This window comes from Somniosus microcephalus, chromosome 15, assembly GCF_052327205.1.
Source record: "Somniosus microcephalus isolate GS21.2 chromosome 15, FLI_Smic_1.0, whole genome shotgun sequence".
NCBI classification, from domain to species: domain Eukaryota; kingdom Metazoa; phylum Chordata; class Chondrichthyes; order Squaliformes; family Somniosidae; genus Somniosus; species Somniosus microcephalus.
The window spans coordinates 123,676,372-123,701,245 of NC_141001.1; the positions used below are offsets into that span (position 1 = coordinate 123,676,372).

General features: G+C 49.9%; 1 protein-coding gene across 6 annotated transcripts in view; it reads left to right on the forward strand.

The window, feature by feature from the left end:
* Positions 1-24,874, forward strand: part of lrrc56 (leucine rich repeat containing 56) — a 235,646-nt gene that overhangs the window by 126,237 nt on the left and 84,535 nt on the right. For all 6 annotated transcript variants that reach the window (XM_086008403.1, XM_086008398.1, XM_086008400.1 and 3 more), the window contains 2 exons: positions 8,294-8,390; positions 15,635-15,832. In XM_086008403.1, the coding sequence (XP_085864529.1) occupies positions 8,294-8,390; positions 15,635-15,832 (295 nt within the window). The remainder of the gene's footprint in view (positions 1-8,293; positions 8,391-15,634; positions 15,833-24,874) is intronic.

Here is a 24,874-nt window from a genome sequence, read left to right on the forward strand (position 1 = left end):
CCCTGTGTCTGTACACCCTATTTGGGGGGTATCTCCTGCGCCGACAGCCTTCCATGCGCTGACCCCTTCTGGCCTGTGCTGCCTCAGGTGGGTGAGCCGCAGCCTGCCGCTCCTGCTGGTGCTGCTGGTGTTGCTGGTGATGCTGTTGCTGGAGTTGCTCCAGCCTCCTCTGCTGTTGGAGATCCTCTAATGCCAGGAAGGGAAGGTCCCAAAGGCCTTCCATGCTTCTGGCAGATGCCTCCGTTGAGGAGGCGCTGAGTTAGGGTGGTGAGAGGGGCTTCCCAGGAGCTCACACTGGAGAAGTGTGTGAGGCTCCAACTTTCTACAGCTGTGCCTAAGCCTTCAAAAAGTTCCCCCAAGCCTTCATCAACAAGGTCCTGCAGCCTGCAAATGCTGCCTGTTTAAACCTCTTCAGTCCTCATTGACCTGCAGCTGCAAGCAAGCAAGCCAACTGTTTTCACGCCACGTCTTATCAGCGGGGTTCCCCGCAGGCGTGTTTCACGTGGGGAAAGCCCCAAAATCGCAACGGCCCCTTAAAATCTACTTAAACAAGGTAATAATTGGTGATTTGTGTTCCGACGGCCAGTCCTGCCAGCGGCGGCCGGGACTGAAGCGGGTCGCGGAGAAACGGCGGTCCGAAAGTCAGACGGGGTGGGGAATCAGGCGGGGGGGGGGTCGCGACCCGCTTTTTCGGCGATTTTCGGCCCCCAACCGCCTGGAAAACCGCCAGACGGCTGGCAGAAAATCGGGGCCCCTATCCCTGTAACCTCCTCCAGCCCTACACCCCTCCAAATCTCTGTGCACCTATAATTCTGGCCTCTTGCACTTCCCCGATTTGAATCGCTCCACCATCGGCGGCCATGCCTTCTGTTGCCTGGGCCCTAAGCTCTGGAATTCCCTCTCTAAACCTCTCCGCCTCTCTACCTCTCTCTCCTCCTTTAAGATGCTCCTTAAAACCGACCTCTTTGACCAAGCTTTTGGTCACCTGCCTCAGTATCTCCTTAAGCGGCTCGGTGTCAAATGTTGTTTGATAACGCTCCTGTGAAGCACCATGGGACGGTTTACTACATTAAAGGCGCTATATAAATCTAAGTTGTTGCTGGGTCAGGGGGTGGAGAGGGGGCAGCTTCAGAGAGTGGGGCTGAGACAACTGAAGGCAATGCCACCCATCGTGGAGGTGGAAAAGAGGACGAGGACAGAGGGTGGGAAAGACCATTAGATGGATCCCTATATGAGAATGAAGATTTAGAATCCAAAATCTGCACGTGACCTCTGCCAGGACGGTGACGTCCACTGCAGTGCCTGTACCCACAGCCTGGCTGTGATTGGCTACCTTGGCACAGGCCAGGGATCGGACCTGGGACCTTTCTTACTGCTCCGCAGCGTTCAACTCTGGGTTGTCTGTTTCCCAACTGAGCCAGTTGGGGAACATTTAATTTTAAATATTATTGCAGGGACTTCTTGGAAATGTAATATTTAGTTATCTGGTGAGATCTGCTGCTTTTCTTGCCTATTCCAGAACAAAATGTTTTCTCTGTACACACAATTCAATTTCAATTTCAATTTTATTTGTCACATAACCAAATACAACAAGTGAAATCCAGTCAGTGAAATGCTTTTTTCTTAACGAGCCGAGCGCACCAAGCAGCAAAGGACACTTAGCTGCCTGGTACGCACGGAGCCCGTAAGGACGGCATTACCCATCGCCGAATCCCCCACCATCACCATCCTATATTTGTATCTGGGAGGCCTTGATAATCAGTGCAAAGCTGCACACCATTTGTGTCATTTCTTTCGACATTTAATAACTCTCATTCAGCAACTTTGTGAAATACCAGACTTTGTGTGTGGCTGCATTATCAAATCCTTGTGCAGTAGACCCTGCTAGAACATCCTTGATGTTTTGTGACCTTGAATATAATGCATGCTGCTCGTGGCTCTTTTTAAAAATTCGTTTATGGGATGTGGGCCTCGCTGGCAAGGCCGGCATTTATTGCCCATCCTTAGTTGCCCTTGAGAAGGTGGTGGTGAGCCGCCTTCTTGAACCGTTGCAGTCCGTGTGGTGAAGGTACTCCCACAGTGCTGTTAGGGAGGGAGTTCCAGGATTTTGACCCAGTGACGATGAAGGATCGGCGATATACTTCTAAGTCAGGATGGTGTGTGACTTGGAGGGGAACTTGGAGGTGGTGGTGTTTCCATGCACCTGCTGCCCTTGTCCTTCTAGGTGGTCGAGGTCACGGGTTTGGGAGGTGCTGCCGAAGAAGCCTTGGCGAGTTGCTGCAGTGCATCTTGTAGATGGTACACACTGCAGCCACGGTGCGCTGGTGGTGGAGGGAGTGAATGTTTAAGGTGGTGGATGGGGAGCCAATCAAGTGGGCTGCTTTGTCCTGGATGGTGTCGAGCTTCTTGAGTGTTGTTGGAGCTACACTCATCCAGGCAAGTGGAGAGTATTCTATCACACTCCTGACTTGTGCCTTGTAGATGGTGCAAAGGCTTTGGGGAGTCAGGAGGTGAGACACTCGCCGCAGAATACCCAGCCTCTAACCTGCTCTTGTTGACACAGATTTATGTGGCTGGTCCAGTTAAGTTTCTGGTCAATGGTGACCCCCAGGATGGTGATGGTGGGGGATTCGGCAATGGTAATACAGTTGAATGAAAGGGGCGGTGGTTAGACTCTCGCTTGTTGGAGATAGTCATTGCCTGGCACTTGTGTGGCGCAAATGTTACTTTCCCCTTATCAGCCCAAGCCTGTCACTAGCAGAGAACCATATAAAACACTCTTAATGCATGGCTCCGAAAGACGATTACAGAGAACCCTTGCTGCAGTCAAGCATTTCTCTGTCTGCTCACTATTTTTATCTTGAATGCCGTGCAGCATTTTGACTATTCGTGTCAGCTTTAAGTGCGTTACTTCATGGCCACCTTGTCTAAAGCTAAATGAACGTGTAGTTTCTCTCATACAAAAGTACTGTGGATGCTGGAAATCTGAAATAAAAACAGAAAGTGCTGGAAACCCTCAGCCGGTCAGGCAGCATCTGTGGAGAGGTCATCGACCTGAAGCATTAATGTTGTTTCTCTCTCCACAGATGCTGCCTGACCTGCAGAGTATTTCCAGTATTCTCTGTTTTTAGTGTAGTTTCTTTCATCTGGCTCCTCCGACACACACACAGTTGGGAGAGAGACCTCAGAAACTCGCTGCACAGAGCCACCTACTTGCTCCAACTGTTTGCTTCCATTGTAAATGTTCACATTGGCAGTTTCAATGGTAAATGTTCATAAGCGTGGCCAGTAATCGTGACAACCGGAAGTGCACACAGACACGAGACTCGCCCTTACTGTTTCACCAGCCATGTGATTGTAGCATGTTTCCATAAACGTGCACCTCCCTGTGTGACTGTGGAATAGAACAGTCAGTAGAGCAGCTTGATGAGCACGCAGCAACACAGTGAAAGGATACAAGTACCATTCCCGCGATAGATTCTGACAGACGTCAACTAGCTTAGAGCAAGTTTCTCAGGGTTCAAGGGGTCCTGAGAAATTGCTTAAGCTGTGTCTCTCAGTTCATGGCATCATTTGAGCACCTTAAGTGTGTTACGGCCTTGTTGTGTCTACGTGCTTCTCGCTGCAGTGAAATTGTGCAACGTGAAATGGGTTTCTGCTTTATTCCGGTCTCCCATGCTATGTGGGAACTGTCCAAAGACATTTTCAGTCTTGCCAGTACTCGTCATTGATTCATTGATTTTCTATCGCCTCCTTATGCGCACGGTTTGTGGGATTTGGAGGGAGGGAGGGAGAGAGCAAGATTATTTTTCTCTCTCTCTCCTGGCTATCCTTCTCAATTGTGCACGACAAAACAATAGTGCAAAATCCATAAATCACGAGTGAAATAGTGAATGCTGGCATCACTACACTCGAGTCTTTACCTTTCTGCTAGGTTTCACTGGTCCTGCTGGGTTCAGCTAGATTTATATTACCTTCCTATTGAACATGAGCATCCCTTTGAGATGAGCTATTAATTTCAAGCAGTTATGGATTCAACCCCACTCCAGAGACTTGAGCAGAACATCTACAATGACACTTCAGTGCAGTACTGAGGGAGTGCTGTATTGTCGTAGGGGCAGTACTGAGGGAGCGCTGCACTGTCGGAGGGGCAGTACTGAGGGAGCGCTGCACTGTCGGAGGGGCAGTACTGAGGGAGCGCCGCACTGTCGGAGGGGCAGTACTGAGGGAGCGCCGCTCTGTCGAAGGTGCAGTACTGAGGGAGCGCTGCACTGTCGGAGGTGCAGTACTGAGGGAGCGCTGCACTGTCGGAGGTGCAGTACTGAGGGAGTGCTGTATTGTCGGAGGGGCAGTACTGAGGGAGTGCTGCACTGTCGGAGGGGCAGTACTGAGGGAGCGCTGCACTGTCGGAGGGGCAGTACTGAGGGAACTCTGCACTGATGGAGGGACAGTGCTGAGGGAGCGCCGCACTGTCGGAGGGGCAGTACTGAGGGAGTGCTGTATTGTCGGAGGGGCAGTACTGAGGGAGTGCTGCACTGTCGGAGGGGCAGTACTGAGGGAGCGCTGCACTGTCGGAGGGGCAGTACTGAGGGAGCGCTGCACTGTCGGAGGGGCAGTACTGAGGGAACTCTGCACTGATGGAGGGTCAGTGCTGAGGGAGCGCTGCACTGTCAGAGGGGCAGTACTGAGGGAGTGCTGTATTGTCGGAGGGGCAGTACTGAGGGAGCGCTGCACTGTCGGAGGGGCAGTACTGAGGGAGCGCTGCACTGTCGGAGGGGCAGTACTGAGGGAGCGCTGCACTGTCGGAGGGGCAGGACTGAGGGAGCGCTGCACTGTCGGAGTGGCAGTACTGAGGGAACTCTGCACTGATGGAGGGACAGTGCTGAGGGAGCACCGCACTGTCGGAGGGTCAGTGCTGAGGGAGCGCCGCACTGTCGGAGGGTCAGTGCTGAGGGAGCGCCGCACTGTCGGAGGGGCAATACTGAGGGAGCGCTGCACTGTCGGAGGGTCAGTGCTGAGGGAGCGTCGCACTGTCGGAGGGTCAGTACTGAGGGAGTGCTGTATTGTCGGAGGAGTAGTACTGAGGGAGCGCTGCACTGTCGGAGGGGCAGTACTGAGGGAGCGCCGCACTGTCGGAGGGTCAGTACTGAGGGAGCGCTGTATTGTCGGAGGGGGAGTACTGAGGGAGTGCTGTATTGTCGGAGGGTCAGTACTGAGGGAGTGCTGTATTGTCGGAGGGGCAGTACTGAGGGAGTGCTGTATTGTCGGAGGGTCAGTACTGAGGGAGTGCTGTATTGTCGGAGGGTCAGTACTGAGGGAGTGCTGTATTGTCGGAGGGGCAGTACTGAGGGAGTGCTGTATTGTTGGAGGGGCAGTACTGAGGGAGTGCTGCACTGTCGGAGGGGCAGTACTGAGGGAGTGCTGTATTGTCGGAGGGGCAATACTGAGGGAGTGCTGCACTGTCGGAGGGTCAGTACTGAGGGAGCGCCGCACTGCCGGAGGGGCAGTACTGAGGGAGCGCCGCACTGTCGGAGGGTCAGTACTGAGGGAGCGCCGTATTGTCGGAGTGGCAGTACTGAGGGAGCGCCGCACTGTCGGAGGGTCAGTACTGAGGGAGTGCTACACTGTCGGAGGGGCCGTACTGAGGGAGTGCTGTATTGTCGGTGGGGCAGTACTGAGGGAGCGCTGCACTGTCGGAGGGGCAGTACTGAGGGAGTGCTGTATTGTCGGAGGGTCAGTACTGAGGGAGTGCTGCACTGTCGGAGGAGCAGTACTGAGGGAGTGCTGTATTGTCGGAGGGGCAGTACTGAGGGAGTGCTGTATTGTCGGAGGGGCAGTACTGAGGGATTGCTGTATTGTCGGAGGGTCAGTACTGAGGGAGTGCTGCACTGTCGGAGGGGCAGTACTGAGGGAGTGCTGTATTGTCGGAGGGGCAGTACTGAGGGAGCGCTGTATTGTCGGAGGGGCAGTACTGAGGGAGTGCTGTATTGTCGGAGGGTCAGTACTGAGGGAGCGCTGCACTGTCGGAGGGTCAGTACTGAGGGAGTGCTGCACTGTCGGAGGGGCAGTACTGAGGGAGTGCTGTATTGTCGGAGGGGCAGTACTGAGGGAGTGCTGTATTGTCGGAGGGTCAGTACTGAGGGAGTGCTGCACTGTCGGAGGGTCAGTACTGAGGGAGTGCTGCACTGTCAGAGGGGCAGTACTGAGGGAGTGCTGTTGTCGGAGGGGCAGTACTGAGGGAGTGCTGTATTGTCGGAGGGTCAGTACTGAGGGAGTGCTGCACTGTCGGAGGGGCAGTACTGAGGGAACTCTGCACTGATGGAGGGGCAGTACTGAGGGAGTGCTGCACTGTCGGAGGGGCAGTACTGAGGGAACTCTGCACTGATGGAGGGGCAGCACTGAGGGAGTGCTGCACTGTCGGAGGGGCAGTACTGAGGGAACTCTGCACTGATGGAGAGGCAGTACTGAGGGAGTGCTGCACTGTCGGAGGGGCAGTACTGAGGGAGCGCCGCACTGTCGGAGGGGCTGTACTGGGGGAGTGCTGTATTGTCGGAGGGGCAGTACTGAGGGAGTGCTGTATTGTCGGAGGTGCAGCACTGAGGGAGTGCTGTATTGTCGGAGGGGCAGTACTGAGGGAGTGCTGCATTGTCGGACGGGCAGTACTGAGGGAGTGCTGTATTGTCGGAGGGGCAGTACTGAGGGAGTGCTGTATTGTCGGAGGGGCAGTACTGAGGGAGTGCTGTATTGTCGGAGGTGCAGTACTGAGGGAGTGCTGTATTGTCGGAGGTGCAGTACTGAGGGAGTACTGTATTGTCGGTGGTGCAGTACTGAGGGAGTGCTGTATTGTCGGAGGGGCAGTACTGAGGGAGTGCTGTATTGTCGAAGGGGCAGTACTGAGGGAGTGCTGTACTGTCGGAGGGGCAGTACTGAGGGAGTGCTGTATTGTCGGAGGGGCAGTACTGAGGGAGTGCTGCACTGTCGGAGGGTCAGTACTGAGGGAGTGCTGCACTGTCAGAGGGGCAGTACTGAGGGAGCGCTGCACTGTCGGAGGGGCGGTACTGAGGGAGTGCTGCACTGTCGGAGGGTCAGTACTGAGGGAGTGCTGTATTATCGGAGGGGCAGTACTGAGGGAGTGCTGTATTGTCGGAGGGTCAGTACTGAGTGAGTGCTGTATTGTCGGAGGGGCAGTACTGAGGGAGTGCTGTATTGTCGGTGGTGCAGTACTGAGGGAGTGCTGTATTGTCGGAGGGGCAGTACTGAGGGAGTGCTGTATTGTCGAAGGGGCAGTACTGAGGGAGTGCTGTATTGTCGGAGGGGCAGTACTGAGGGAGTGCTGTATTGTCGGAGGGGCAGTACTGAGGGAGTGCTGCACTGTCGGAGGGTCAGTACTGAGGGAGTGCTGCACTGTCAGAGGGGCAGTACTGAGGGAGCGCTGCACTGTCGGAGGGGCGGTACTGAGGGAGTGCTGCACTGTCGGAGGGCCAGTACTGAGGGAGTGCTGTATTATCGGAGGGGCAGTACTGAGGGAGTGCTGTATTGTCGGAGGGTCAGTACTGAGGGAGTGCTGTATTGTCGGAGGGGCAGTACTGAGGGAGTGCTGTATTGTCAGAGGTGCTGCCTTTCAGTTGTGGCGTTAAACTCAATTCCTATCTGCTTGTTCAGGTGGAGCTGAACAATCCCATGACACTATTTGAAGAGCAGGGAGTTCTGGTGTCCTGGCCAGCTTTTTCCCTGAATCAACACCACCAAAATCTGAGCATTTATCCCATTTGTTGCTTGCGGGACCTTGTGTTTACCTACAGAACAGTAACAACACTTTTGGAACTCTCCAACTCTTTTTCTTCATCTATTAAAACCTTCACAAGTCATCCCTTTAACCAAGCTTTTGTTTATCTCTCTGAATTTCTGCCCTCTAGCCTGTCCTCCATTTGTGAAGCGCCTCAGTCTGTCTTCCTTACGTTAAAGAAGTGATGTAAATCAAAGTTGATGTTATTATTGTTGTCTACGCTTCAAAAGTAATGTATTGGCTGTGAAGCACTTTGGGACGTCCTGAAGGTGTAAAAGGCTCGATATAAATGTACAGTCCATTTGTTGGTTCTTTATTGACCTTAAGTAAAGCAATGGGATTCCTTTGGGATGGACTCTCCTGGATTGGTTCCAGTAATGACTCCTCCAGAATGAAATGTTGAGAGTTTTTTGCTGTAAGTTATCAAAATAATATTTTAGTTCCAATGGCTTAGAAATTGCCAGATAGAAATAATTGATTTTCCATTTTCTCCAAATGAATCTCCAGGGACCTTGGGACATCATTAACAAACCTACAGGTGCTCTGGATGGCTCGCTGTGGACTGACGGACTTGGATGGCATTCCTTCTTTCTGTTCTTTAAAGGTGACTGATTAGTGAAGTCAGTAATCACGTGGTGCCACATGAAGTTATGAGGTTATAACTAGTCAGGTCCACAAATTATTTAAATCTATTATAAAGGCAAGAGAACTAAGGGGTACAGAACTGGGGAAAGGCTGCTTACCTTGGGAGTATTAACTCTTGAAAAGATAATACCGAGGGATGATTTGATATTTAGGATTAAGCAGCAGCTCACCGTGCTTAATTCGAGAGAACCTCGCAGTCCCGCGACATACACTGCCATAGAGGGACAGGACAAGTTCCTGTAAGCAAATAGGATTCAGGATTATTAGATTTGGAGTTGTTTACAGCACAGTCGTGAATAGTGGTGGACCATAAAACAACTAACGGGACGAGGAGGCTCCATGAATATCCCCATCCTCAATGATGGTGGAACCCAGCACGTGAGTGCAAAAGACAAGGCTGAAGCGTTTGCAACCATCTTCAGCCAGAAGTGTTGAGTGGATGATCCATATCGGCCTACTCCTGAGGTCCCCACCATCATAGAAGCCAGTCTTCAGCCAATTCGATTCACTCCACGTGATATCAAGAAACGGCTGAGCGCACTGGATACAGCAAAGGCTATGGGCCCCGACAACATGCCGGCTATCATGCTGAAGACTTCTGCTCCAGATCTAGCCACGCCTCTAGCCAAGCTGTTCCAGTACAGCTACAACACTGGCATCTATCCAACAATGTGGAAAACTGCCCAGGTATGTCCTGTCCACAAAAAGCAGGACAAATCCAATCCGGCCAATTACTACCCCATCAGTCTACTCTCAATCATCAGCAAAGTGATGGAAGGTGTCATCGACAGTGCTATCAAGTGGCACTTACTCACCAATAACCAGCTTATGGATGCCCAGTTTACATTCCGCTAAGACCACTCGGCTCCTGACCTCATTACAGCCTTGGTCCAAACATGGACAAAGGAGCTGAATTCCTGAGGTGAGGTGAGAGCGACTGCCCTGGACATCAAGGCAGCATTTGACCGAGTGTGGCATCAAGGAGCCCTAGTAAAACTGAAGTCATTGGGAATCAGGGGGAAAACTCGCCACTGGCTGGAGTCATACGTAGTACAAAGGAAGATGGTTGTGGTGGCTGAAGGTCAGTCATCACAGCCCCAGGACATCGCTGCAGTAGTTCCTCAGGGCAGTGTCCTAGGCCCAACCATCTTCAGCTGCTTCATCAATGACCTTCCCTCCAACATAAGATCAGAAATGGGGATGTTCCCTGATGACTGCACAGTGTTCAGCGCCATTCACAACTCCTCAGATAATGAAGCAGTCCATGCCCACATGCAACAAGATCTGAACGACGTTCAGGCTTGGGCTGATAAGTGGCAGGTAACATTCGCACCACAGAAGTGCCAGGCAATGACTATCTCCAACAAGCGAGAGTCTAACCACCTCCCCTTGACATTCAATGGTATTACCATTGTCGAAACCACCACCATCAACATCCTGGGGGTCACCATTGACCAGAAATTTAACTGAACCAGCCACATAAATACTGTGGCAACAAGAGCAGGTCAGAGACTGGGTATTCTGTGGCGAATGTCTCACCTCCTGACTCCCCAAAGCCTTTCCACCATCTACAAGACACAAGTCAGGAGTGTGATGGAATACTCTGCAGCAACTCACCAAGGCTTCTTCGGCAGCACCTCCCAAACCCGCGACCTCTTCCACCTAGAAGGACAAGGGCAGCAGGCGCATGGGAACACCACCACCTCCAAGTTCCCCTCCAAGTCACACGCCATCCTGACTGAGAAATATATCGGCCATTCCTTCATCGTCGCTGGCTCAAGATCCTGAAACTCCCTCCCGAACAGCAATGTAGGAGTACATTCACCACACGGACTGCAGCGGCTCAAGATGGCGGCTCACCACCACCTTCTCAGGGGCAATTACGGATGAGCAATAAATGCTGGCCTTGCCAGCGAGGCCCACATCCCATAAACAAATTTTTAAAAATAGGCCAATTATCCCTTGTTTTTTGCAGCTCTTTGCTAGAACAATCCAAAACTAATCACACTGCCCCGCTCTCTCCCCATAGACCTGTATCAATCCCAAACTAACCCCACTGCCCCGCTCTCTCCCCACAGCCCTGTATCAATCCCAAACTAATCACACTGCCCCGCTCTCTCCCCATAGACCTGTATCAATCCCAAACTAACCCCACTGCTCCGCTCTCTCCCCATAGCCCTGTATCAATCCCAAACTAACCCCACTGCCCCGCTCTCTCCCCATAGCCCTGTATCAATCCCAAACTAATCCCACTGCCCCACTCTCTCCCCATAGACCTGTATCAATCCCAAACTAATCACACTGCCCCGCTCTCCCCATAGACCTGTATCAATCCCAAACTAACCCCACTGCCCCGCTCTCTCCCCATAGCCCTGTATCAATCCCAAACTAACCCCACTGACCCGCTCTCTCCCCATAGCCCTGTATCAATCCCAAACTAATCCCACTGCCCCACTCTCTCCCCATAGCCCTGTATCAATCCCAAACTAATCTCACTGCCCCGCTCTCACCCCATAGCCCTGTATCAATCCCAAACTAATCACACTGCCCCGCTCTCTCCCCATAGACCTGTATCAATCCCAAACTAACCCCACTGCCCCGCTCTCTCCCCATAGCCCTGTATCAATCCCAAACTAATCCCACTGCCCCGCTCTCTCCCCATAGCCCTGTATCAATCCCAAACTAATCCCACTGCCCCACTCTCTCCATAGCCCTGTATCAATCCCAAACTAACCCCACTGCCCCGCTCTCTCCCCATAGCCTTGTATCAATCCCAAACTAATCCCACTGCCCCACTCTCTCCCCATAGCCCTGTATCAATCCCAAACTAATCCCACTGCCCCGCTCTCTCCCCATAGCCCTGTATCAATCCCAAACTAACCCCACTGCCCCGCTCTCTCCCCATAGCCCTGTATCAATCCCAAACTAACCCCACTGCCCCGCTCTCTCCCCATAGCCCTGTATCAATCCCAAACTAATCCCACTGCCCCGGTCTCTCACCATAGCCCTGTATCAATCCCAAACTAATCCCACTGCCCCGCTCTCTCCCCATAGCCCTATATGAATCCCAAACTAACCCCACTGCCCCGCTCTCTCCCCATAGCCCTGTATCAATCCCAAACTAATCCCACTGCCCCGCTCTCTCCCCATAGCCCTGTATCAATCCCAAACTAATCCCACTGCCCCACTCTCTCCATAGCCCTGTATCAATCCCAAACTAACCCCACTGCCCCGCTCTCTCCCCATAGCCTTGTATCAATCCCAAACTAATCCCACTGCCCCACTCTCTCCCCATAGCCCTGTATCAATCCCAAACTAATCCCACTGCCCCGCTCTCTCCCCATAGCCCTGTATCAATCCCAAACTAACCCCACTGCCCCGCTCTCTCCCCATAGCCCTGTATCAATCCCAAACTAACCCCACTGCCCCGCTCTCTCCCCATAGCCCTGTATCAATCCCAAACTAACCCCACTGCCCCGCTCTCTCCCCATAGCCCTGTATCAATCCCAAACTAATCCCACTGCCCCGGTCTCTCACCATAGCCCTGTATCAATCCCAAACTAATCCCACTGCCCCGCTCTCTCCCCATAGCCCTATATCAATCCCAAACTAATCCCACTGCCCCGCGCGCTCCCCATAGCCCTGTATCAATCCCAAAGTACTCCCACTGGCCCGCTCTCTCCCCATGGCGCTGTATCAATCCCAAACTAATCCCACTGCCCAGCTCTCTCACCATAGTCCTATATCAATCCCAAACTAATCCCACTGCCCCGCTCTCTCCCCATAGCCCTGTAGAAACATAGAAGATAGGAGCAGGAGTAGGCCATTCGGCCCCTCGAGCCTGCTCCGCCATTCAATGAGATCATGGCTGATCATCCAAATTCAGTACCCTGCCCCTGCCTTCTCCCCATATCCCTTGATCCCTTTAGCCTTAAGAAATATATCTAACTGCTTCTTGAATATATTTAATGAATTGGCCTCCACTGCCTTCTGTGGTAGAGAATTCCACAGGTTCACCACTCTCTGGGTGAAGTAATTCCTCCTCATCTCTGTCCTAAATGGCTTACCCCTTATCCTTAGACTGTGACCCCTGGTTCTGGACTTCCCGGCCATCGGGAACATCCTTCTTGCATCTAGTCTGTCTGGTCCTGTTAGAATTTTATAAGTTTCAATGAGATCCCCTCTCATTCTTCTAAACTCCAGTGAGTATAAGCCCAATCGACCCAATCTCTCCTCATACGTCATTCCTGCCATCCCAGGTATCAGTCTGGTGAATCTTCGCTGCACGCCCTCCATGGCAAGGACATCCTTCCTCAGATAAGGCGACCAAAACTGCACACAATACTCAAGATGTGGTCTCACCAAGGCCCTGTACAACTGCAGCAAGACATCCTTGTTCCTGTACTCGAACCCTCTTGCTACGAAGGCCAACATACCATTTGCCTTTTTAACCGCCTGCTGCACCTGCATGCTTACCTTCAGCGACTGGTGCACAAGGACACCCAGGTCTCGTTGCACTTCCCCTTCTCCCAATCTATTGCCATTCAGATAATAATCTGCCTTCCTGTTTTTGCCACCAAAGTGGATAACCTCGCATTTATCCACATTATACTGCATCTGCCATGCTTCTGCCCAATCACCCAACCTGTCCAAATCATACTGGAGTTTCTCGGCATCCTCCTCACAGCACACACGCCCACCCAGCTTTGTGTCGTCTGCAAACTTGGAGATATTACATCTAGTTCCCTCGTCTAGATCATTTATACATATTGTGAATAGCTGGGGTCCTAGGACCGATCCCTGCGGTACCCCACTAGTCACTGCCTGACACTCGGAAAAAGACCCGTTTATTCCAACTCTTTGCTTCCTGTCTGCCAACCAGTTCTCTATCCAAGTCAGCACCTTGCCCCCAATCCCATGTGCCTTAACTTTACATGCTAATCTCTTATGCGGGACCTTATCGAAAGCCTTCTGAAAGTCCAAATACACCACATCCACTGGTTCTCCCTTATCTATTCTACCAGTTACATCCCCAAACTAATCCCACTGCCCTGCTCTCTCGCCATATCCCTGTTTCTTCCTCTTCAAATATTTATCCCGTTTTCAATTAAAAGATGCAGTCGTCATTTGCCCCAGTTGCTCCCCGTGGCAAAGCATTCCATGCTGCAACAACCCGCTGTGTGAAAAAAAATCCTTAACCTTTTTCCTCACTCTCTTAGTGAGAATTTTGTATTCATAACCCTTTGTCACTGACTCCCCATCCAAAGGCTATAAACTTTCCCTATTCACTGCATGTAAGGAGTCAGCTAGCTGTATATACCCGGGGTTGGGGGTGATCAGACACCCAGCAGGCTGCGTCGCATTGTTACTGACACACGGGAAGTTGTTGAGGCCACTATTTTAAGTTTGCGATTTCTTTTTGTGAATTTTTAAAGTCTTTGTGATAAAAGTATATAGTGGAGTGGGTGGGGGTGGCTGGGGGGAGAACAAAACTGGCACAGATTCAACTGTCATACTTGGACAACAGCAACAGGAATTGTTATTCCAGATATACAGTCACACACTAAAACAGCAGCAAAATACTGCGGATGCTGGAAATCTGAAATAAAAGCATAAAATGCTGGAAATACTCAGCAGGTCAGGCAGCACATGTGGAGAGAGAAATAGAGTTAACGTTTCAGATCGATGAAGTGTATATAGTAATAATTCTGGAATACCCAAGTCCAATAATGAAATACATTTTGATTGGGATTTCTGAATCATTGCTGACTGAATATTGTCATTTCTGAAGTGTGTTGTGCTGAGTATAGCAAGTGTCTGTGACTCTATTACAATACTGGAACACATCCTGTATCAGGAGACCAAAGTTTAAGTCATTTACAAGCCTAACCTAAACCCAGTTCACTCTAGCCTTGAACGCTGATCTTTTTAATAATAAAGATTCAGAATTTTTCAAGTGTGAATGTTTCCACTTGTTTTTCTACTGAGTGTGGTCTGTATTCAGTCACCACTATTAAGAGGTTTTCCTTCCTGACATTACTGTGGCCCCTGAGTTTTTTTTGTCTCTGCTATTTTGTGCAATCTTGCGGAAGGGTGGGCTGTTTCACAGGGCTCCATTACTAAACTAGTGCTGTAATAGGGAGAAAGACAGAGAAGGAAAATCCTGGGTGGTGTTCTAGTGTAACAAGTTAGGTGAGTTCATAGAATGATAGAATCATACTGCACAGAAGAAGGCCATTCGGTCCATTGTGTCTGTGCTAGCGCTTTGAAAGAGCAATCCGATTCATTCCACTCCCCTGCTCTGCGCATTGCTCCTTTTCAAGTATTTATCCAATTCCCTTTTGAATCTACTTCCATCACCCTTTCAGGCAGCGCATTCCCGATCACAAGTATAGAAGATTGAGGAGTGATCTGATTCAGGTGTTTAAGATGATTATAGAATTCGATAGGGTGGATAGAGAGAAGCTATTTCCTCTGATGGGGGGAGTCCAGGACAAGGGGGCATAACCTTAAAATTAGAGCTAGGCCGTTCAGGGGTGATGTCAGTGACATGAATCAGTCATTCATGAAAGAAAGACTTATGAAATAATACTGAGCGGCCTGCGGGTGGCGCTATCCAGAGAGAGTATCAATACTCGAGCACGGGCCCAGCTTGCGCAGGACATTCTTAACAGGAACTAGTAAAGGACACAACTACATCTCCATGTTGTAAAACAGTTGATTAAAGCTTTGTTTAACGCTTAGACCAAGTGCCTAGTAGTTTTTTTACGTCAGTCAGGAAGCACTTCTTCACTCAAAGGGTAGTGGAAATCAATGTTCCCGTTAAACTGCGTAGCCTCGCGCGGCCTGGAGGTCCTGCGCAGCTGGCTCACTGGCTTTTAAATGGAAAAACAGCGCATGCGCGGGAAATTGAATGGGCCACGCAGCCCGTTAAAGTGGCCACGCACCCAAAAACAAATTAGAGGGAACATTGGTGGAAATCTGGAACTCTCTCCCCCAAAAGGCTGTGGAGGCTGGAAGTCAATTGAAAATTTCAATACTGAGATTGGTCGATCTTTGTTAGGTATACGGAACCAAGGTGGGTAAGTGGAGTTGGGAGACAGATCAGCCACGATCTAATTGAATGGCGGAGCAGGCTTGAGGCACTGAATGGCCTCCTCCCGTTCCTATGAGTTACGTTTTCTTGTCTTATCTTTGCTGCAGGAACTGTATGTGGCGTATAACAGCATTTCAGACGTCAGCCCGGTGAGCATGCTGGAACAGCTGGAAGTGCTAGACCTGGAAGGGAACAACATTGATGAGATTGTGCAGATCCACTATGTAGCTCTATGCAGCAAGCTGAACACACTCACACTGGAGGGGAACCCTTTTTGCTTGCAACAAAACCCAGGGACACCAGAGGTAAAAAGAGTAAATTCATGTTTTACAGTGTGTGCTGCCATGATGGTTTAGCATTATTTACAAAACAGCAACAAAAATAATCTTTTAAACCAGTTCATAGCCTGACATCCCTGCGAAGGGCACAGAGCAGCGTATAAATCAAATTTATTTTGTTTTGTTCTTTGTGATGCTTGTTTGAGTCTTTTTAAATTGTGAGAGAATTTGAAAGGCAGTAAATACTTGGGGGGGAGAAATTCGGTATCGCCCCATTTGGGGCGCAATTATTGGCCGGGCGCAAAGTTTAGCGCCTGGCGCTAATTATCGCCTCCGACTGCAAACTTGACTTCTATCGCCCCTGGAGGTGATTGGAGCGCTAAATCAGGCACTACACACCTCTCTTAAGGCGCTAACGCCGAGGAGCGAGGCGCTACCTCAGAGCGCTGGCGAAGCTCATGTGATGTCAGTCAGCAATGGAACACAGACACACTGGCGCCGGCCAGTTCTTAAAGGGAGGGTCGATCTTGCTCTTCAGCCACATCCTGCTCATTGCAGCCTTGAATCTCGGCCTGGAGAGACCTGTACATCAAATCTGCTGGAAAGAACAATGGAGAGGCCCAGGGAAAGAGCTCAGAGTGCAGCCCCCATAGTCTCTTCTAAATCGATGCAAGGAAGGTTAAATCAAAATGAACCTGCAAAGTGCTGCTCAATACCCAAAACTCCTTCACACAGCGTTGAATCTCTCCAGAAGTCTCTCTCTCTCTCTCTCAGAATGCGTGGTGCAAAAATGTCACAGACAAAAAAAGGCAGGAAGCGGTCGCCTTTAAATAGCGCACCCCCAGTCCCTTCCTGACTGCAAAACGTTCCCCTGTTGTTGCTCGCGGCAGGCGGTAAGGCAGTGGGCGCCACTCAATATCCAGTCCGGGGCGTTGCACGCTCGACTGACGTCATGATCTGCGGGCGCAGGAGATCGTTGCGGTAGTGTTTAGCGCCACCACAAAATGTCTGGTCAATTCCGTGAGCGGCGCAAACATCGCCGCGCCCGGGTGCTAGTTGCTTTGCGCCCTAAGAGGGCGCTAACGGGAGGCGCAAAGCAACCGAATTTTTCCCCCTGGATCTGTCGACCCTCCTGACCAGAGAGACCCTTTCACAGGGGAGTTTTTTGAGTGGTTGAGGAAATGTTGGAGCTAACATTGTTTCAATCAGGATTCCAACTTCTTGTATTGCAGCAGCTTTACGCGATGCAGTTTGCGAGAATGCCTGTAAACTCTGGAATAACATTCAGCAGGAGCCATGAAAGACACTTCCAAATAGGCAATGCACTAATGAGTTCAAAACCATTTGAAAGGGATTTTCTGATTGCATTAGCACGTTTAACAAATCCGGATAAAATGTGATTCCATTGTGCTCCCTTACCTGTGGACATCGTTGATCTCTACAAGCAAGTAAGCTTTACCTGTTAATCTTCCCTTTTATTAAAAAAAAGGCCATTTATTTCTCCCCTCATTATATTACACACCGTTAGCTACTCGCCTCCATTCACCCTCCCTTCTACAGAAAGCAGGAAATGAAGCTGTATATTCTCATAAGATCCAATGATGCCAACACGCAATGTCATGAATGATTCATTGATTTTGCGCTATTGTTTTAATGGGACAAGTTCACCAGGAGAGAAGTGGGAGAGAATTCTTCTCTGCCTCCTGTCTACTACCATAAATTGCACATTAAAATAATCAATAAATGATTAATGAAATGGCAAGTGCTGGCAGTGCCGATGACTTCTGTAGCAGTGCAGTCCTCTGGCTCATTTCACTGAGGGTAGGTCAGAGTGTTTGTTTTCCTGTGGAGGTGGGATAGTGTTGCATCTCCTACCCCAGTGTCGATATCAGTGGGCTGGGAATTGCCAAAACCCAGGTCACCATCACATATTGCTTGGCAGACCTGCGCACCAGTGACTGCCGTGACTTAAACCAGCAATGCCAGGATAACCAGCCAAGCGCCAAAGCCACTGTGGGACCTGACCTTGACCTTCCTTCTGGTTTTGAATCCGATTCAGACTCATTTTCCCCGGCTTTGCACCTGAGAACAAGGGTTCCCAAGTGCAGAGCGGAGGGAAATTAGCCCTGGTGCGCTTTTTATTGCTCCCTTTTAACTGTGGTTAATATCAAAGTCTGGGGGGTGTGAAAAAATGCACACAGGTCACACAAAGTGTTCTGAACTCTGTGAATAAAAGCAAGTCACAGATAATACTGCACATCAGCTCAATTCTTCATTGGATAAGCTTACTGAGCCATTGGACGTTCAACTGGGGTCTTTATCTCTTTATAGTTTCTTTATATTCTCAGCAACTTGATCCTCTCTTTTTTGTGTGTCAGCCATGGCTCAGTTGGTAGCACCCTCGCCGCTGAGTCAGAAGGTTGTAGGTTTAAGTCCCACTCCAGAGTCTTGAACATAAAAAGCTAGGCTGACACTCCCAGTGCAGTACTGAAGGAGTGCTGCGTTGTCAGACGTGCCGTCTTTCGGATGAGATGTTAAACCAAGGCCCCGTCTGCTCTCTCAGGTGGACGTAAACGATCCCATGGCACTATTTCGAAGAAGAGCAGGGGAGTTATCTCTCAAATATTTATCCCTCAAACCAACATAACAAAAAAACAGATTATCTGGTCATTATCACATTGCTGTTTGTGGGAGCTTGCTGTGCGCAAATTGGCTGCCGCGCTTCCCACATTACAACAGTGACTACACTTCAAAAGCACTTCATTGTCTGTAAAGATGCTTTGGGACGCCCTGAGGTCGTGAAAGGTGCTATAGAAATGCAAGTCTTTCTTTCATTTTTCTGTTTTGCTCTTGAAAACTGACTCCATGCTGGGATAACAGTTTATAGGCACGGTTTCTCCTCCAGTAATTCACCCAAGTGACTACTTCTCATCTCTGAGCATTGATGGTGAGTGACGGTGACGAATTTTCTCTTATCCTTTTTAAAAAATCTTTAGGTTATTATTTTTTCCACCCAGGCCCTGCCAGTACACTTTACACCTAATCACAGCCTATTACCATCTCGTCTAGCTTCTAATCTCTTTTACTTCTTTTGGTTCTTTTATTCTTTTGTCCGATCACAGCCCTGCCTTCGATCTAGTTCCTTTTCTCTCCAGTTTTGAAGAAGGGTCAAACCCGAAACGTCAACTCAAATTTCTCTCCACGGATGTTGCCTGACTTGCTGAGTTTTTCCAGCATTTTCTGTTGTTCCTCCAGCACCTTTATTGGTTTAAAGTCCTTTCTATAGTCCTGTTTATCTTTTCTGCTAAGACTTTAGTCCCGGCCCAGTTCAGGTGCAGCAGTATAGCTCCTTCCTGTCCCAGTACTGGTACCAGCAGCCCATGAAATGGAACGCCTCCTTCCCACGCCAGTCTTTCAGTCACACATTCACTTGGATAGGACTACATTAAGATAGACGGAGGAATGAAGGAGGTTTTGGATTCTGGCGTTCAAAGCCGTGCATGAATTGAGAATTGTGTGGATATCACTCAAATGAACCTTAAGCCAGTGGTTGGTGAAAGGCTGGTATTGCTGTTTTGTGGACTCTGGACCCTGGCTTCAGATGGCGGTCCACCAGGAACACTGATGTAACATCGCAGGAGAGAAGGTTCATGTCTTGTGCAATAGATGACACAAAACTTGATGGTATAGTGAACAGTGAGGAGGACAGTGATAAACTGAACAGTGAGGAGGAGAGTGATAGACTTCAAGAGGACATAGACAGGCTGGTGGAATGGGCGGACACGTGGCAGATGAAATTTAATGCAGAAAAGTGCGAAGTGATACATTTTGGTAGGAAGAACGAGGAGAGGCAATATAAACTAAAAGGTACAATTCTAAAGAGGGTGCATGAACAGCGAGACCTGGGGGTATATGTGCACAAATCATTGAAGGTGGCAGGACAGGTTGAGAAAGCGGTTAAAAAAGCTTACAGGATCCTGGGCTTCATAAATAGAGGCATGGAGTACAAAAGCAAGGAAGTTATGATGAGCCTTTATAAAACACTGGTTCGGCCTTAACTGGAGTATTGTGTCCAATTCTGGGCACTGCACTGTAGGAAAGAATTGAAGGCCTTAGAGAGGGTGCAGAAAAGATTTCCGAGAATGATTTCAAGGATGAGGGACTTTAGTTACGTGGCTAGACTGGAGAAGCTGGGGTTGTTCTCCTTAGAGCAGAGAAGATTGAGTGGAGATTTAATAGAGGTGTTCAAAATCATGAGGGGTCTAGACAGATTAAATAGAGGGAAACTGTTCCCAATGGCAGGCGAGTCGATAACCAGAGGACACAGATTTAAGGTGATTGGCAGCAGGACCAAAGGCGACATGAGGAAAAACCTTTTTACGCAGCAAGTGGTTATGATCTGGAATGCACTGCCTGAAAGGGTGGTGGAGGCAGATTCAATCGTGGCTTTCAAAAGGGAATTGGATAAGTACTTGAAGGAAAAAAATTTGCAGGGCTCCGGGGAAAGGGCGGGGGAGTGGGACTGGTTGAAGTGCTCTTGCAGAGAGCCGGTACGGGCTCGACGGGCCAAATGGCCTCCTTCTGTGCTGTAACCATTCTATGATTCTATGATTCTACATCACTCTGCATACTTCTTCCGTTTAAAATACACACTGTGTTGCTAGGTACTTTCCTAGGAGTCCTGCATGCCACTGAAAGAATAGCTGCCAGTGGTACAGGGAGGAGTACGTCAGTGTCGGAGGAGCAGAGGGTGCAGGTGGGCACAAATGGCTGGCGGACATCACTGATGCTACGGTGGGGTGAAGCCATGGAGGGATTTGAAGACAAAGAGAAGGACCGTGGAATCAGTTTGCATGGGAGCAATGGAGCTTAGCAAACAGACTGGGATGATGTGAGAGTGGAATGGGAATGCGGGCCCCGGTATTGTGAGTAAATGGTAGGTTGTGGAGGCTGTCAAGGAGGTTGTTGGCGAAGTTCATCCTCTTGGTGATGAAGCCGTTGATTAGCATTTGGGCAGCAGTGTGGGAAAGGTGCTGACAGAGCAGGTGATATTTCGGAGGTGGGAAAAAGCGATCTTGGCAACTGATCAGATGTTGAGGTGGGGGCGGGAGCAGAGTTTGAGTCAAGGAGTGTGCCAAGGTTCCAGGCTTCTAGTCTGGGCCTGAGGCGTTTGCCAGAGATGTCAATGCTCGAGGCACATGGATGTCGGCAGGAGTAAAATGTGACGCTGCTGATTTTTTCCCTCCTCCTATTTTGCCGCTGGACAGGTGCAGCGCCCCAAGTTGGCCCAGTAATGTCCTCGTCACAGGTCTGACTCCGGTGAGGTCTCGCACTGGAAATCAAAGGATGGATAAGCCTAGCAGCTCAAAACCCAGGCCTGAAGGTCTGGTGGAGCGGCGAAAGAAACTTCCGCCTACCTTCGGGGTCCTGTTTGGCTGGCTGTCCACTCCCTCAGACACTCTGATCTCGGGGATCCCTACATAGGAACAGGAGGAGCCCATTCAACCCCTCGAGCCTGCTCCATCATTCATTTAGATCAAAGCTGATCTGTATCTTAATTCCACATACCCGCCTTGATTGTGTGACCCTTGATACTCTTGCTTAATATCCAAGTTAAATTTTGAAATGTTTAATTGGCCCCCAGCCCCAACAGCTTTTTGGGGGAGAGAGTTTCAGATTCCCACTACCCTTTGTGTGAAGAAGTGCTTCCTGACATCAGGCCTAGCTCTAATTTAAGGTTCTGCCCCCTTGTTCTGGATTCCCACACCAGTGGAAATAGTTTCTCTCTATCCACCCTATCAAATCCTTTAATCATCTTAAACACCTCAGTAAGCTCACTTCTTAATCACCTACACTCGAGGGAATACAAGCCTAGTCTATGCAACCTAGTGATATCAAGAAACGGCTGAGCGCACTGGATACAGCAAAGGCTATGGGCCCTGACAATATCCCGGCTATCGTGCTGAAGACTTCTGCTCCAGAAGTAGCTGCGCCTTTAGCCAAGCTGTTCCAGTACAGCTACAACACTGGCATCTATCCGACAGTGTGGAAAACTGCCCAGGTATGTCCTGTCCACAAATAGCAGGACAAATCCAATCCGGCCAATTACCGCCCCATCAGTCTACTCTCAATCATCAGCAAAGTGATGGAAGGTGTCATCGACAGTACTATCAAGCGCCAATAACCTGCTCACTGATGCCCAGTTTGAGTTCCGCCAAGACCACTCGGCTCCCGACCTCATTACAGCCTTGGTCCAAACATGGACAAAGGAGCTGAATTCCAGAGGTGAGGTGAGAGAGACTGCCCTTGACATCAAGGCAGCATTTGACCGAGTGTGGCATCAAGGAGCCCTAGTAAAACTGAAGTCAATGGGAATCGGGGGGAAAACTCTCCACTGGCTGGAGTCATACCTAGCACAAAGGAAGATGGTTGTGGTGATTGAAGGTCAGTCATCACAGCCCAAGGACATCGCTGCAGGAGTTCCTCAGGGCAGTGTCCTAGGCCCAACCATCTTCAGCTGCTTCATCAATGACCTTCCCTCCAACATAAGGTCAGAAATGGGGATGTTCGCTGATGACTGCACAGTGTTCAGCGCCATTCACAACTCCTCAGATAACGAAGCAGTCCAAACCCTTTTGCAACAAGACCTGGACGACGTTCAGGCTTGGGCTGATAAGTTGCAGGTAACATTCGCGCCACAGAAGTGCCAGGCAATGACTATCTCCAACAAGCGAGAGTCTAACCACCGCCCCTTGATATTCAATGACATTACCATTGTAGAATCCCCCACCTTCAACATCCTGGGGGTCACCATTGACCAGAAACTTAACTGGACCAGCCACATAAATACTGTGGCAACAAGAGCAGGTCAGAGGCTGGGTATTCTGCGGCGAGTGTCTCACCTCCTGACTCCCCAAAGCCTTTCCACCATCTACAAGGCACAAGTCAGGAGTGTGATGGAATACTCTTCACTTGCCTGGATGAGTGCAGCTCCAACAACACTCAAGAAGCTCGACACCATCCAGGACAAAGCAGCCCGCTTGATCGGCACCTCATCCACCACCTTAAACATTCACTCCCTCCACCACCGGCGCACCGTGGCTGCAGTGTGTACCATCTACAAGATGCACTGCAGCAACTCGCCAAGACTTCTTCGGCAGCACCTCCCAAACCCGCGACCTCTTCCACCTTAAAGGACAAGGGCAGTTGACGCATGGGAACACCACCACCTCCAAGTTCCCCTCCAAGTCACACACCATCCTGACTTAGAAGTATATCGCCGATCCTTCATTGTCGCTGGGTCAAAATCCTGGAACTCCCTCCCTAACAGCACTGTGGGAGAACCTTCACCACACGGACTGCAGCGGTTCAAGAAGGCAGCTCACCACCACCTTCTCAAGGGCAATTAGGGATGGGCAATAAAGGCTGGCCTTGCCAGCGACGCCCACATCCCAGGAACAAATAAAAAAATACCTCAAGTGGGCTGCTTGGGGCACATGGGGTTTTGGGTCACAATGAGAGGAAATAGAGGTTCCAGGAATGCTCCCTCATGCTTCAATAATGTCTCAATGCCTACTGTTGGCAAAGACCCAGCTGTGCCTCTCATGGAAAGCCTCAGAAATCCAGGGAAAAGTAAAGGGGACAGAGGACCAGTGCAATGGGCCTCCACCCTGTTTTTCTTGACCTTCTGGACCCAGAGAATTGGTGTTCCTCGAGGGCTGATGTTTTTTGTGACATTTCGCTGGAGGAAATTTAATCTCATCCAGGTCCTAATGCTTACAGGCAATTGGAGTTGATTGAGGAGGTAAGAGGGAGATATGGCTAGCATTGACATACATGTGCAATCTGATCCTATGCTTCCAGGTAATTGTCACTATGGGTTAGCTTTTAAATGCAGAAAAGGCTGGTGCCCTGGAAATAGGCAGAAGTGACTGGCTGGGCACCGATGGAGAAGCCATTGGAAGAGCTACAAGGATAAATTTTGCGAGGCCAATGCCACAGACGGGGTTTTGCACAAATCCAGTGTAGGGCGGAAAGTAGCACGTACAGGCCTGGCAAAATTTATCCTATGGTGTCTGCAGTGGGACAGTCAAGGCAGTGTCAGAGATGGACTGTCGAGAACAAACGGAGGGAGAAGAAGGCAGCAGAGAGGTTGAGGAGGATGAGAGACAGTGAGTCAGGATCACTGGCACGCAGGTTGTTTGTGACAAGGACAAGGACAGGGATGGGATGTCTTCCTCCTTACGTCAAATTTACCGCACAGAAATAGGCCATTCGGCCCAACTGGTCCATGCCGGTGTTTATGCTCCACACGAGCCTCCTTGCATCCCACTTCATCTCGCTCTATCAGCATAACCTTCTATTCCTTTCTCCCTCACGTGTCTATCTAGCTTTCCCTTAAATGCATCTAAGCTATTTGCCTCAACCACTCCCTGTGGTAGCGAGTTCCACATTCTCACCACTCTCTGGGTAAAGAAGTTTCTCCTGAATTCCCTATTGGATTTATTAGTGACTATCTTATATTTATGACCTCTAGTTCTGGTCTCCCCCACAAGTGGAAACATCTTCTCTACGTCTATCCTATCAAACCCTTTATCTAAAAGACCTCTCTCAGGTCATTCCTCAGCCCTCTCTTTTCTAGAGAAAAGAGCCCCAGCCTCCCCTCTTCCCCCTTTCACAGTGTTTGACTGTCCATCATGTAGTGGAGGAGAAGTACTAGAAGGTAGGTTAGAGCTCCGTGCCTTTGAATACAAGGGGTAGTATTTACAATGCTGTCAATCTTTAATGAAACTTGGAAAATAAAAGTGAATGGCACTCAGGGGTTGACATGGTAACGAACATGACTCCTCACTATGGAGAGATGTACTGTGAAGGCATTCATTGATGGGATTCATTGAAGGTCGAGCAAGTGCAGAATGGTTGTTATTAGACGGATAGTTACTTGTATCCAGAGGGGACAACGATTGGTGACAAAACCCTGAACTCCATCGAAGCTCTCAGATCTGGCAGAAGAATAGATGACATTAGAAAAGAAATCATCCGATACAATCTTGTATAAAGCTGAAGTAG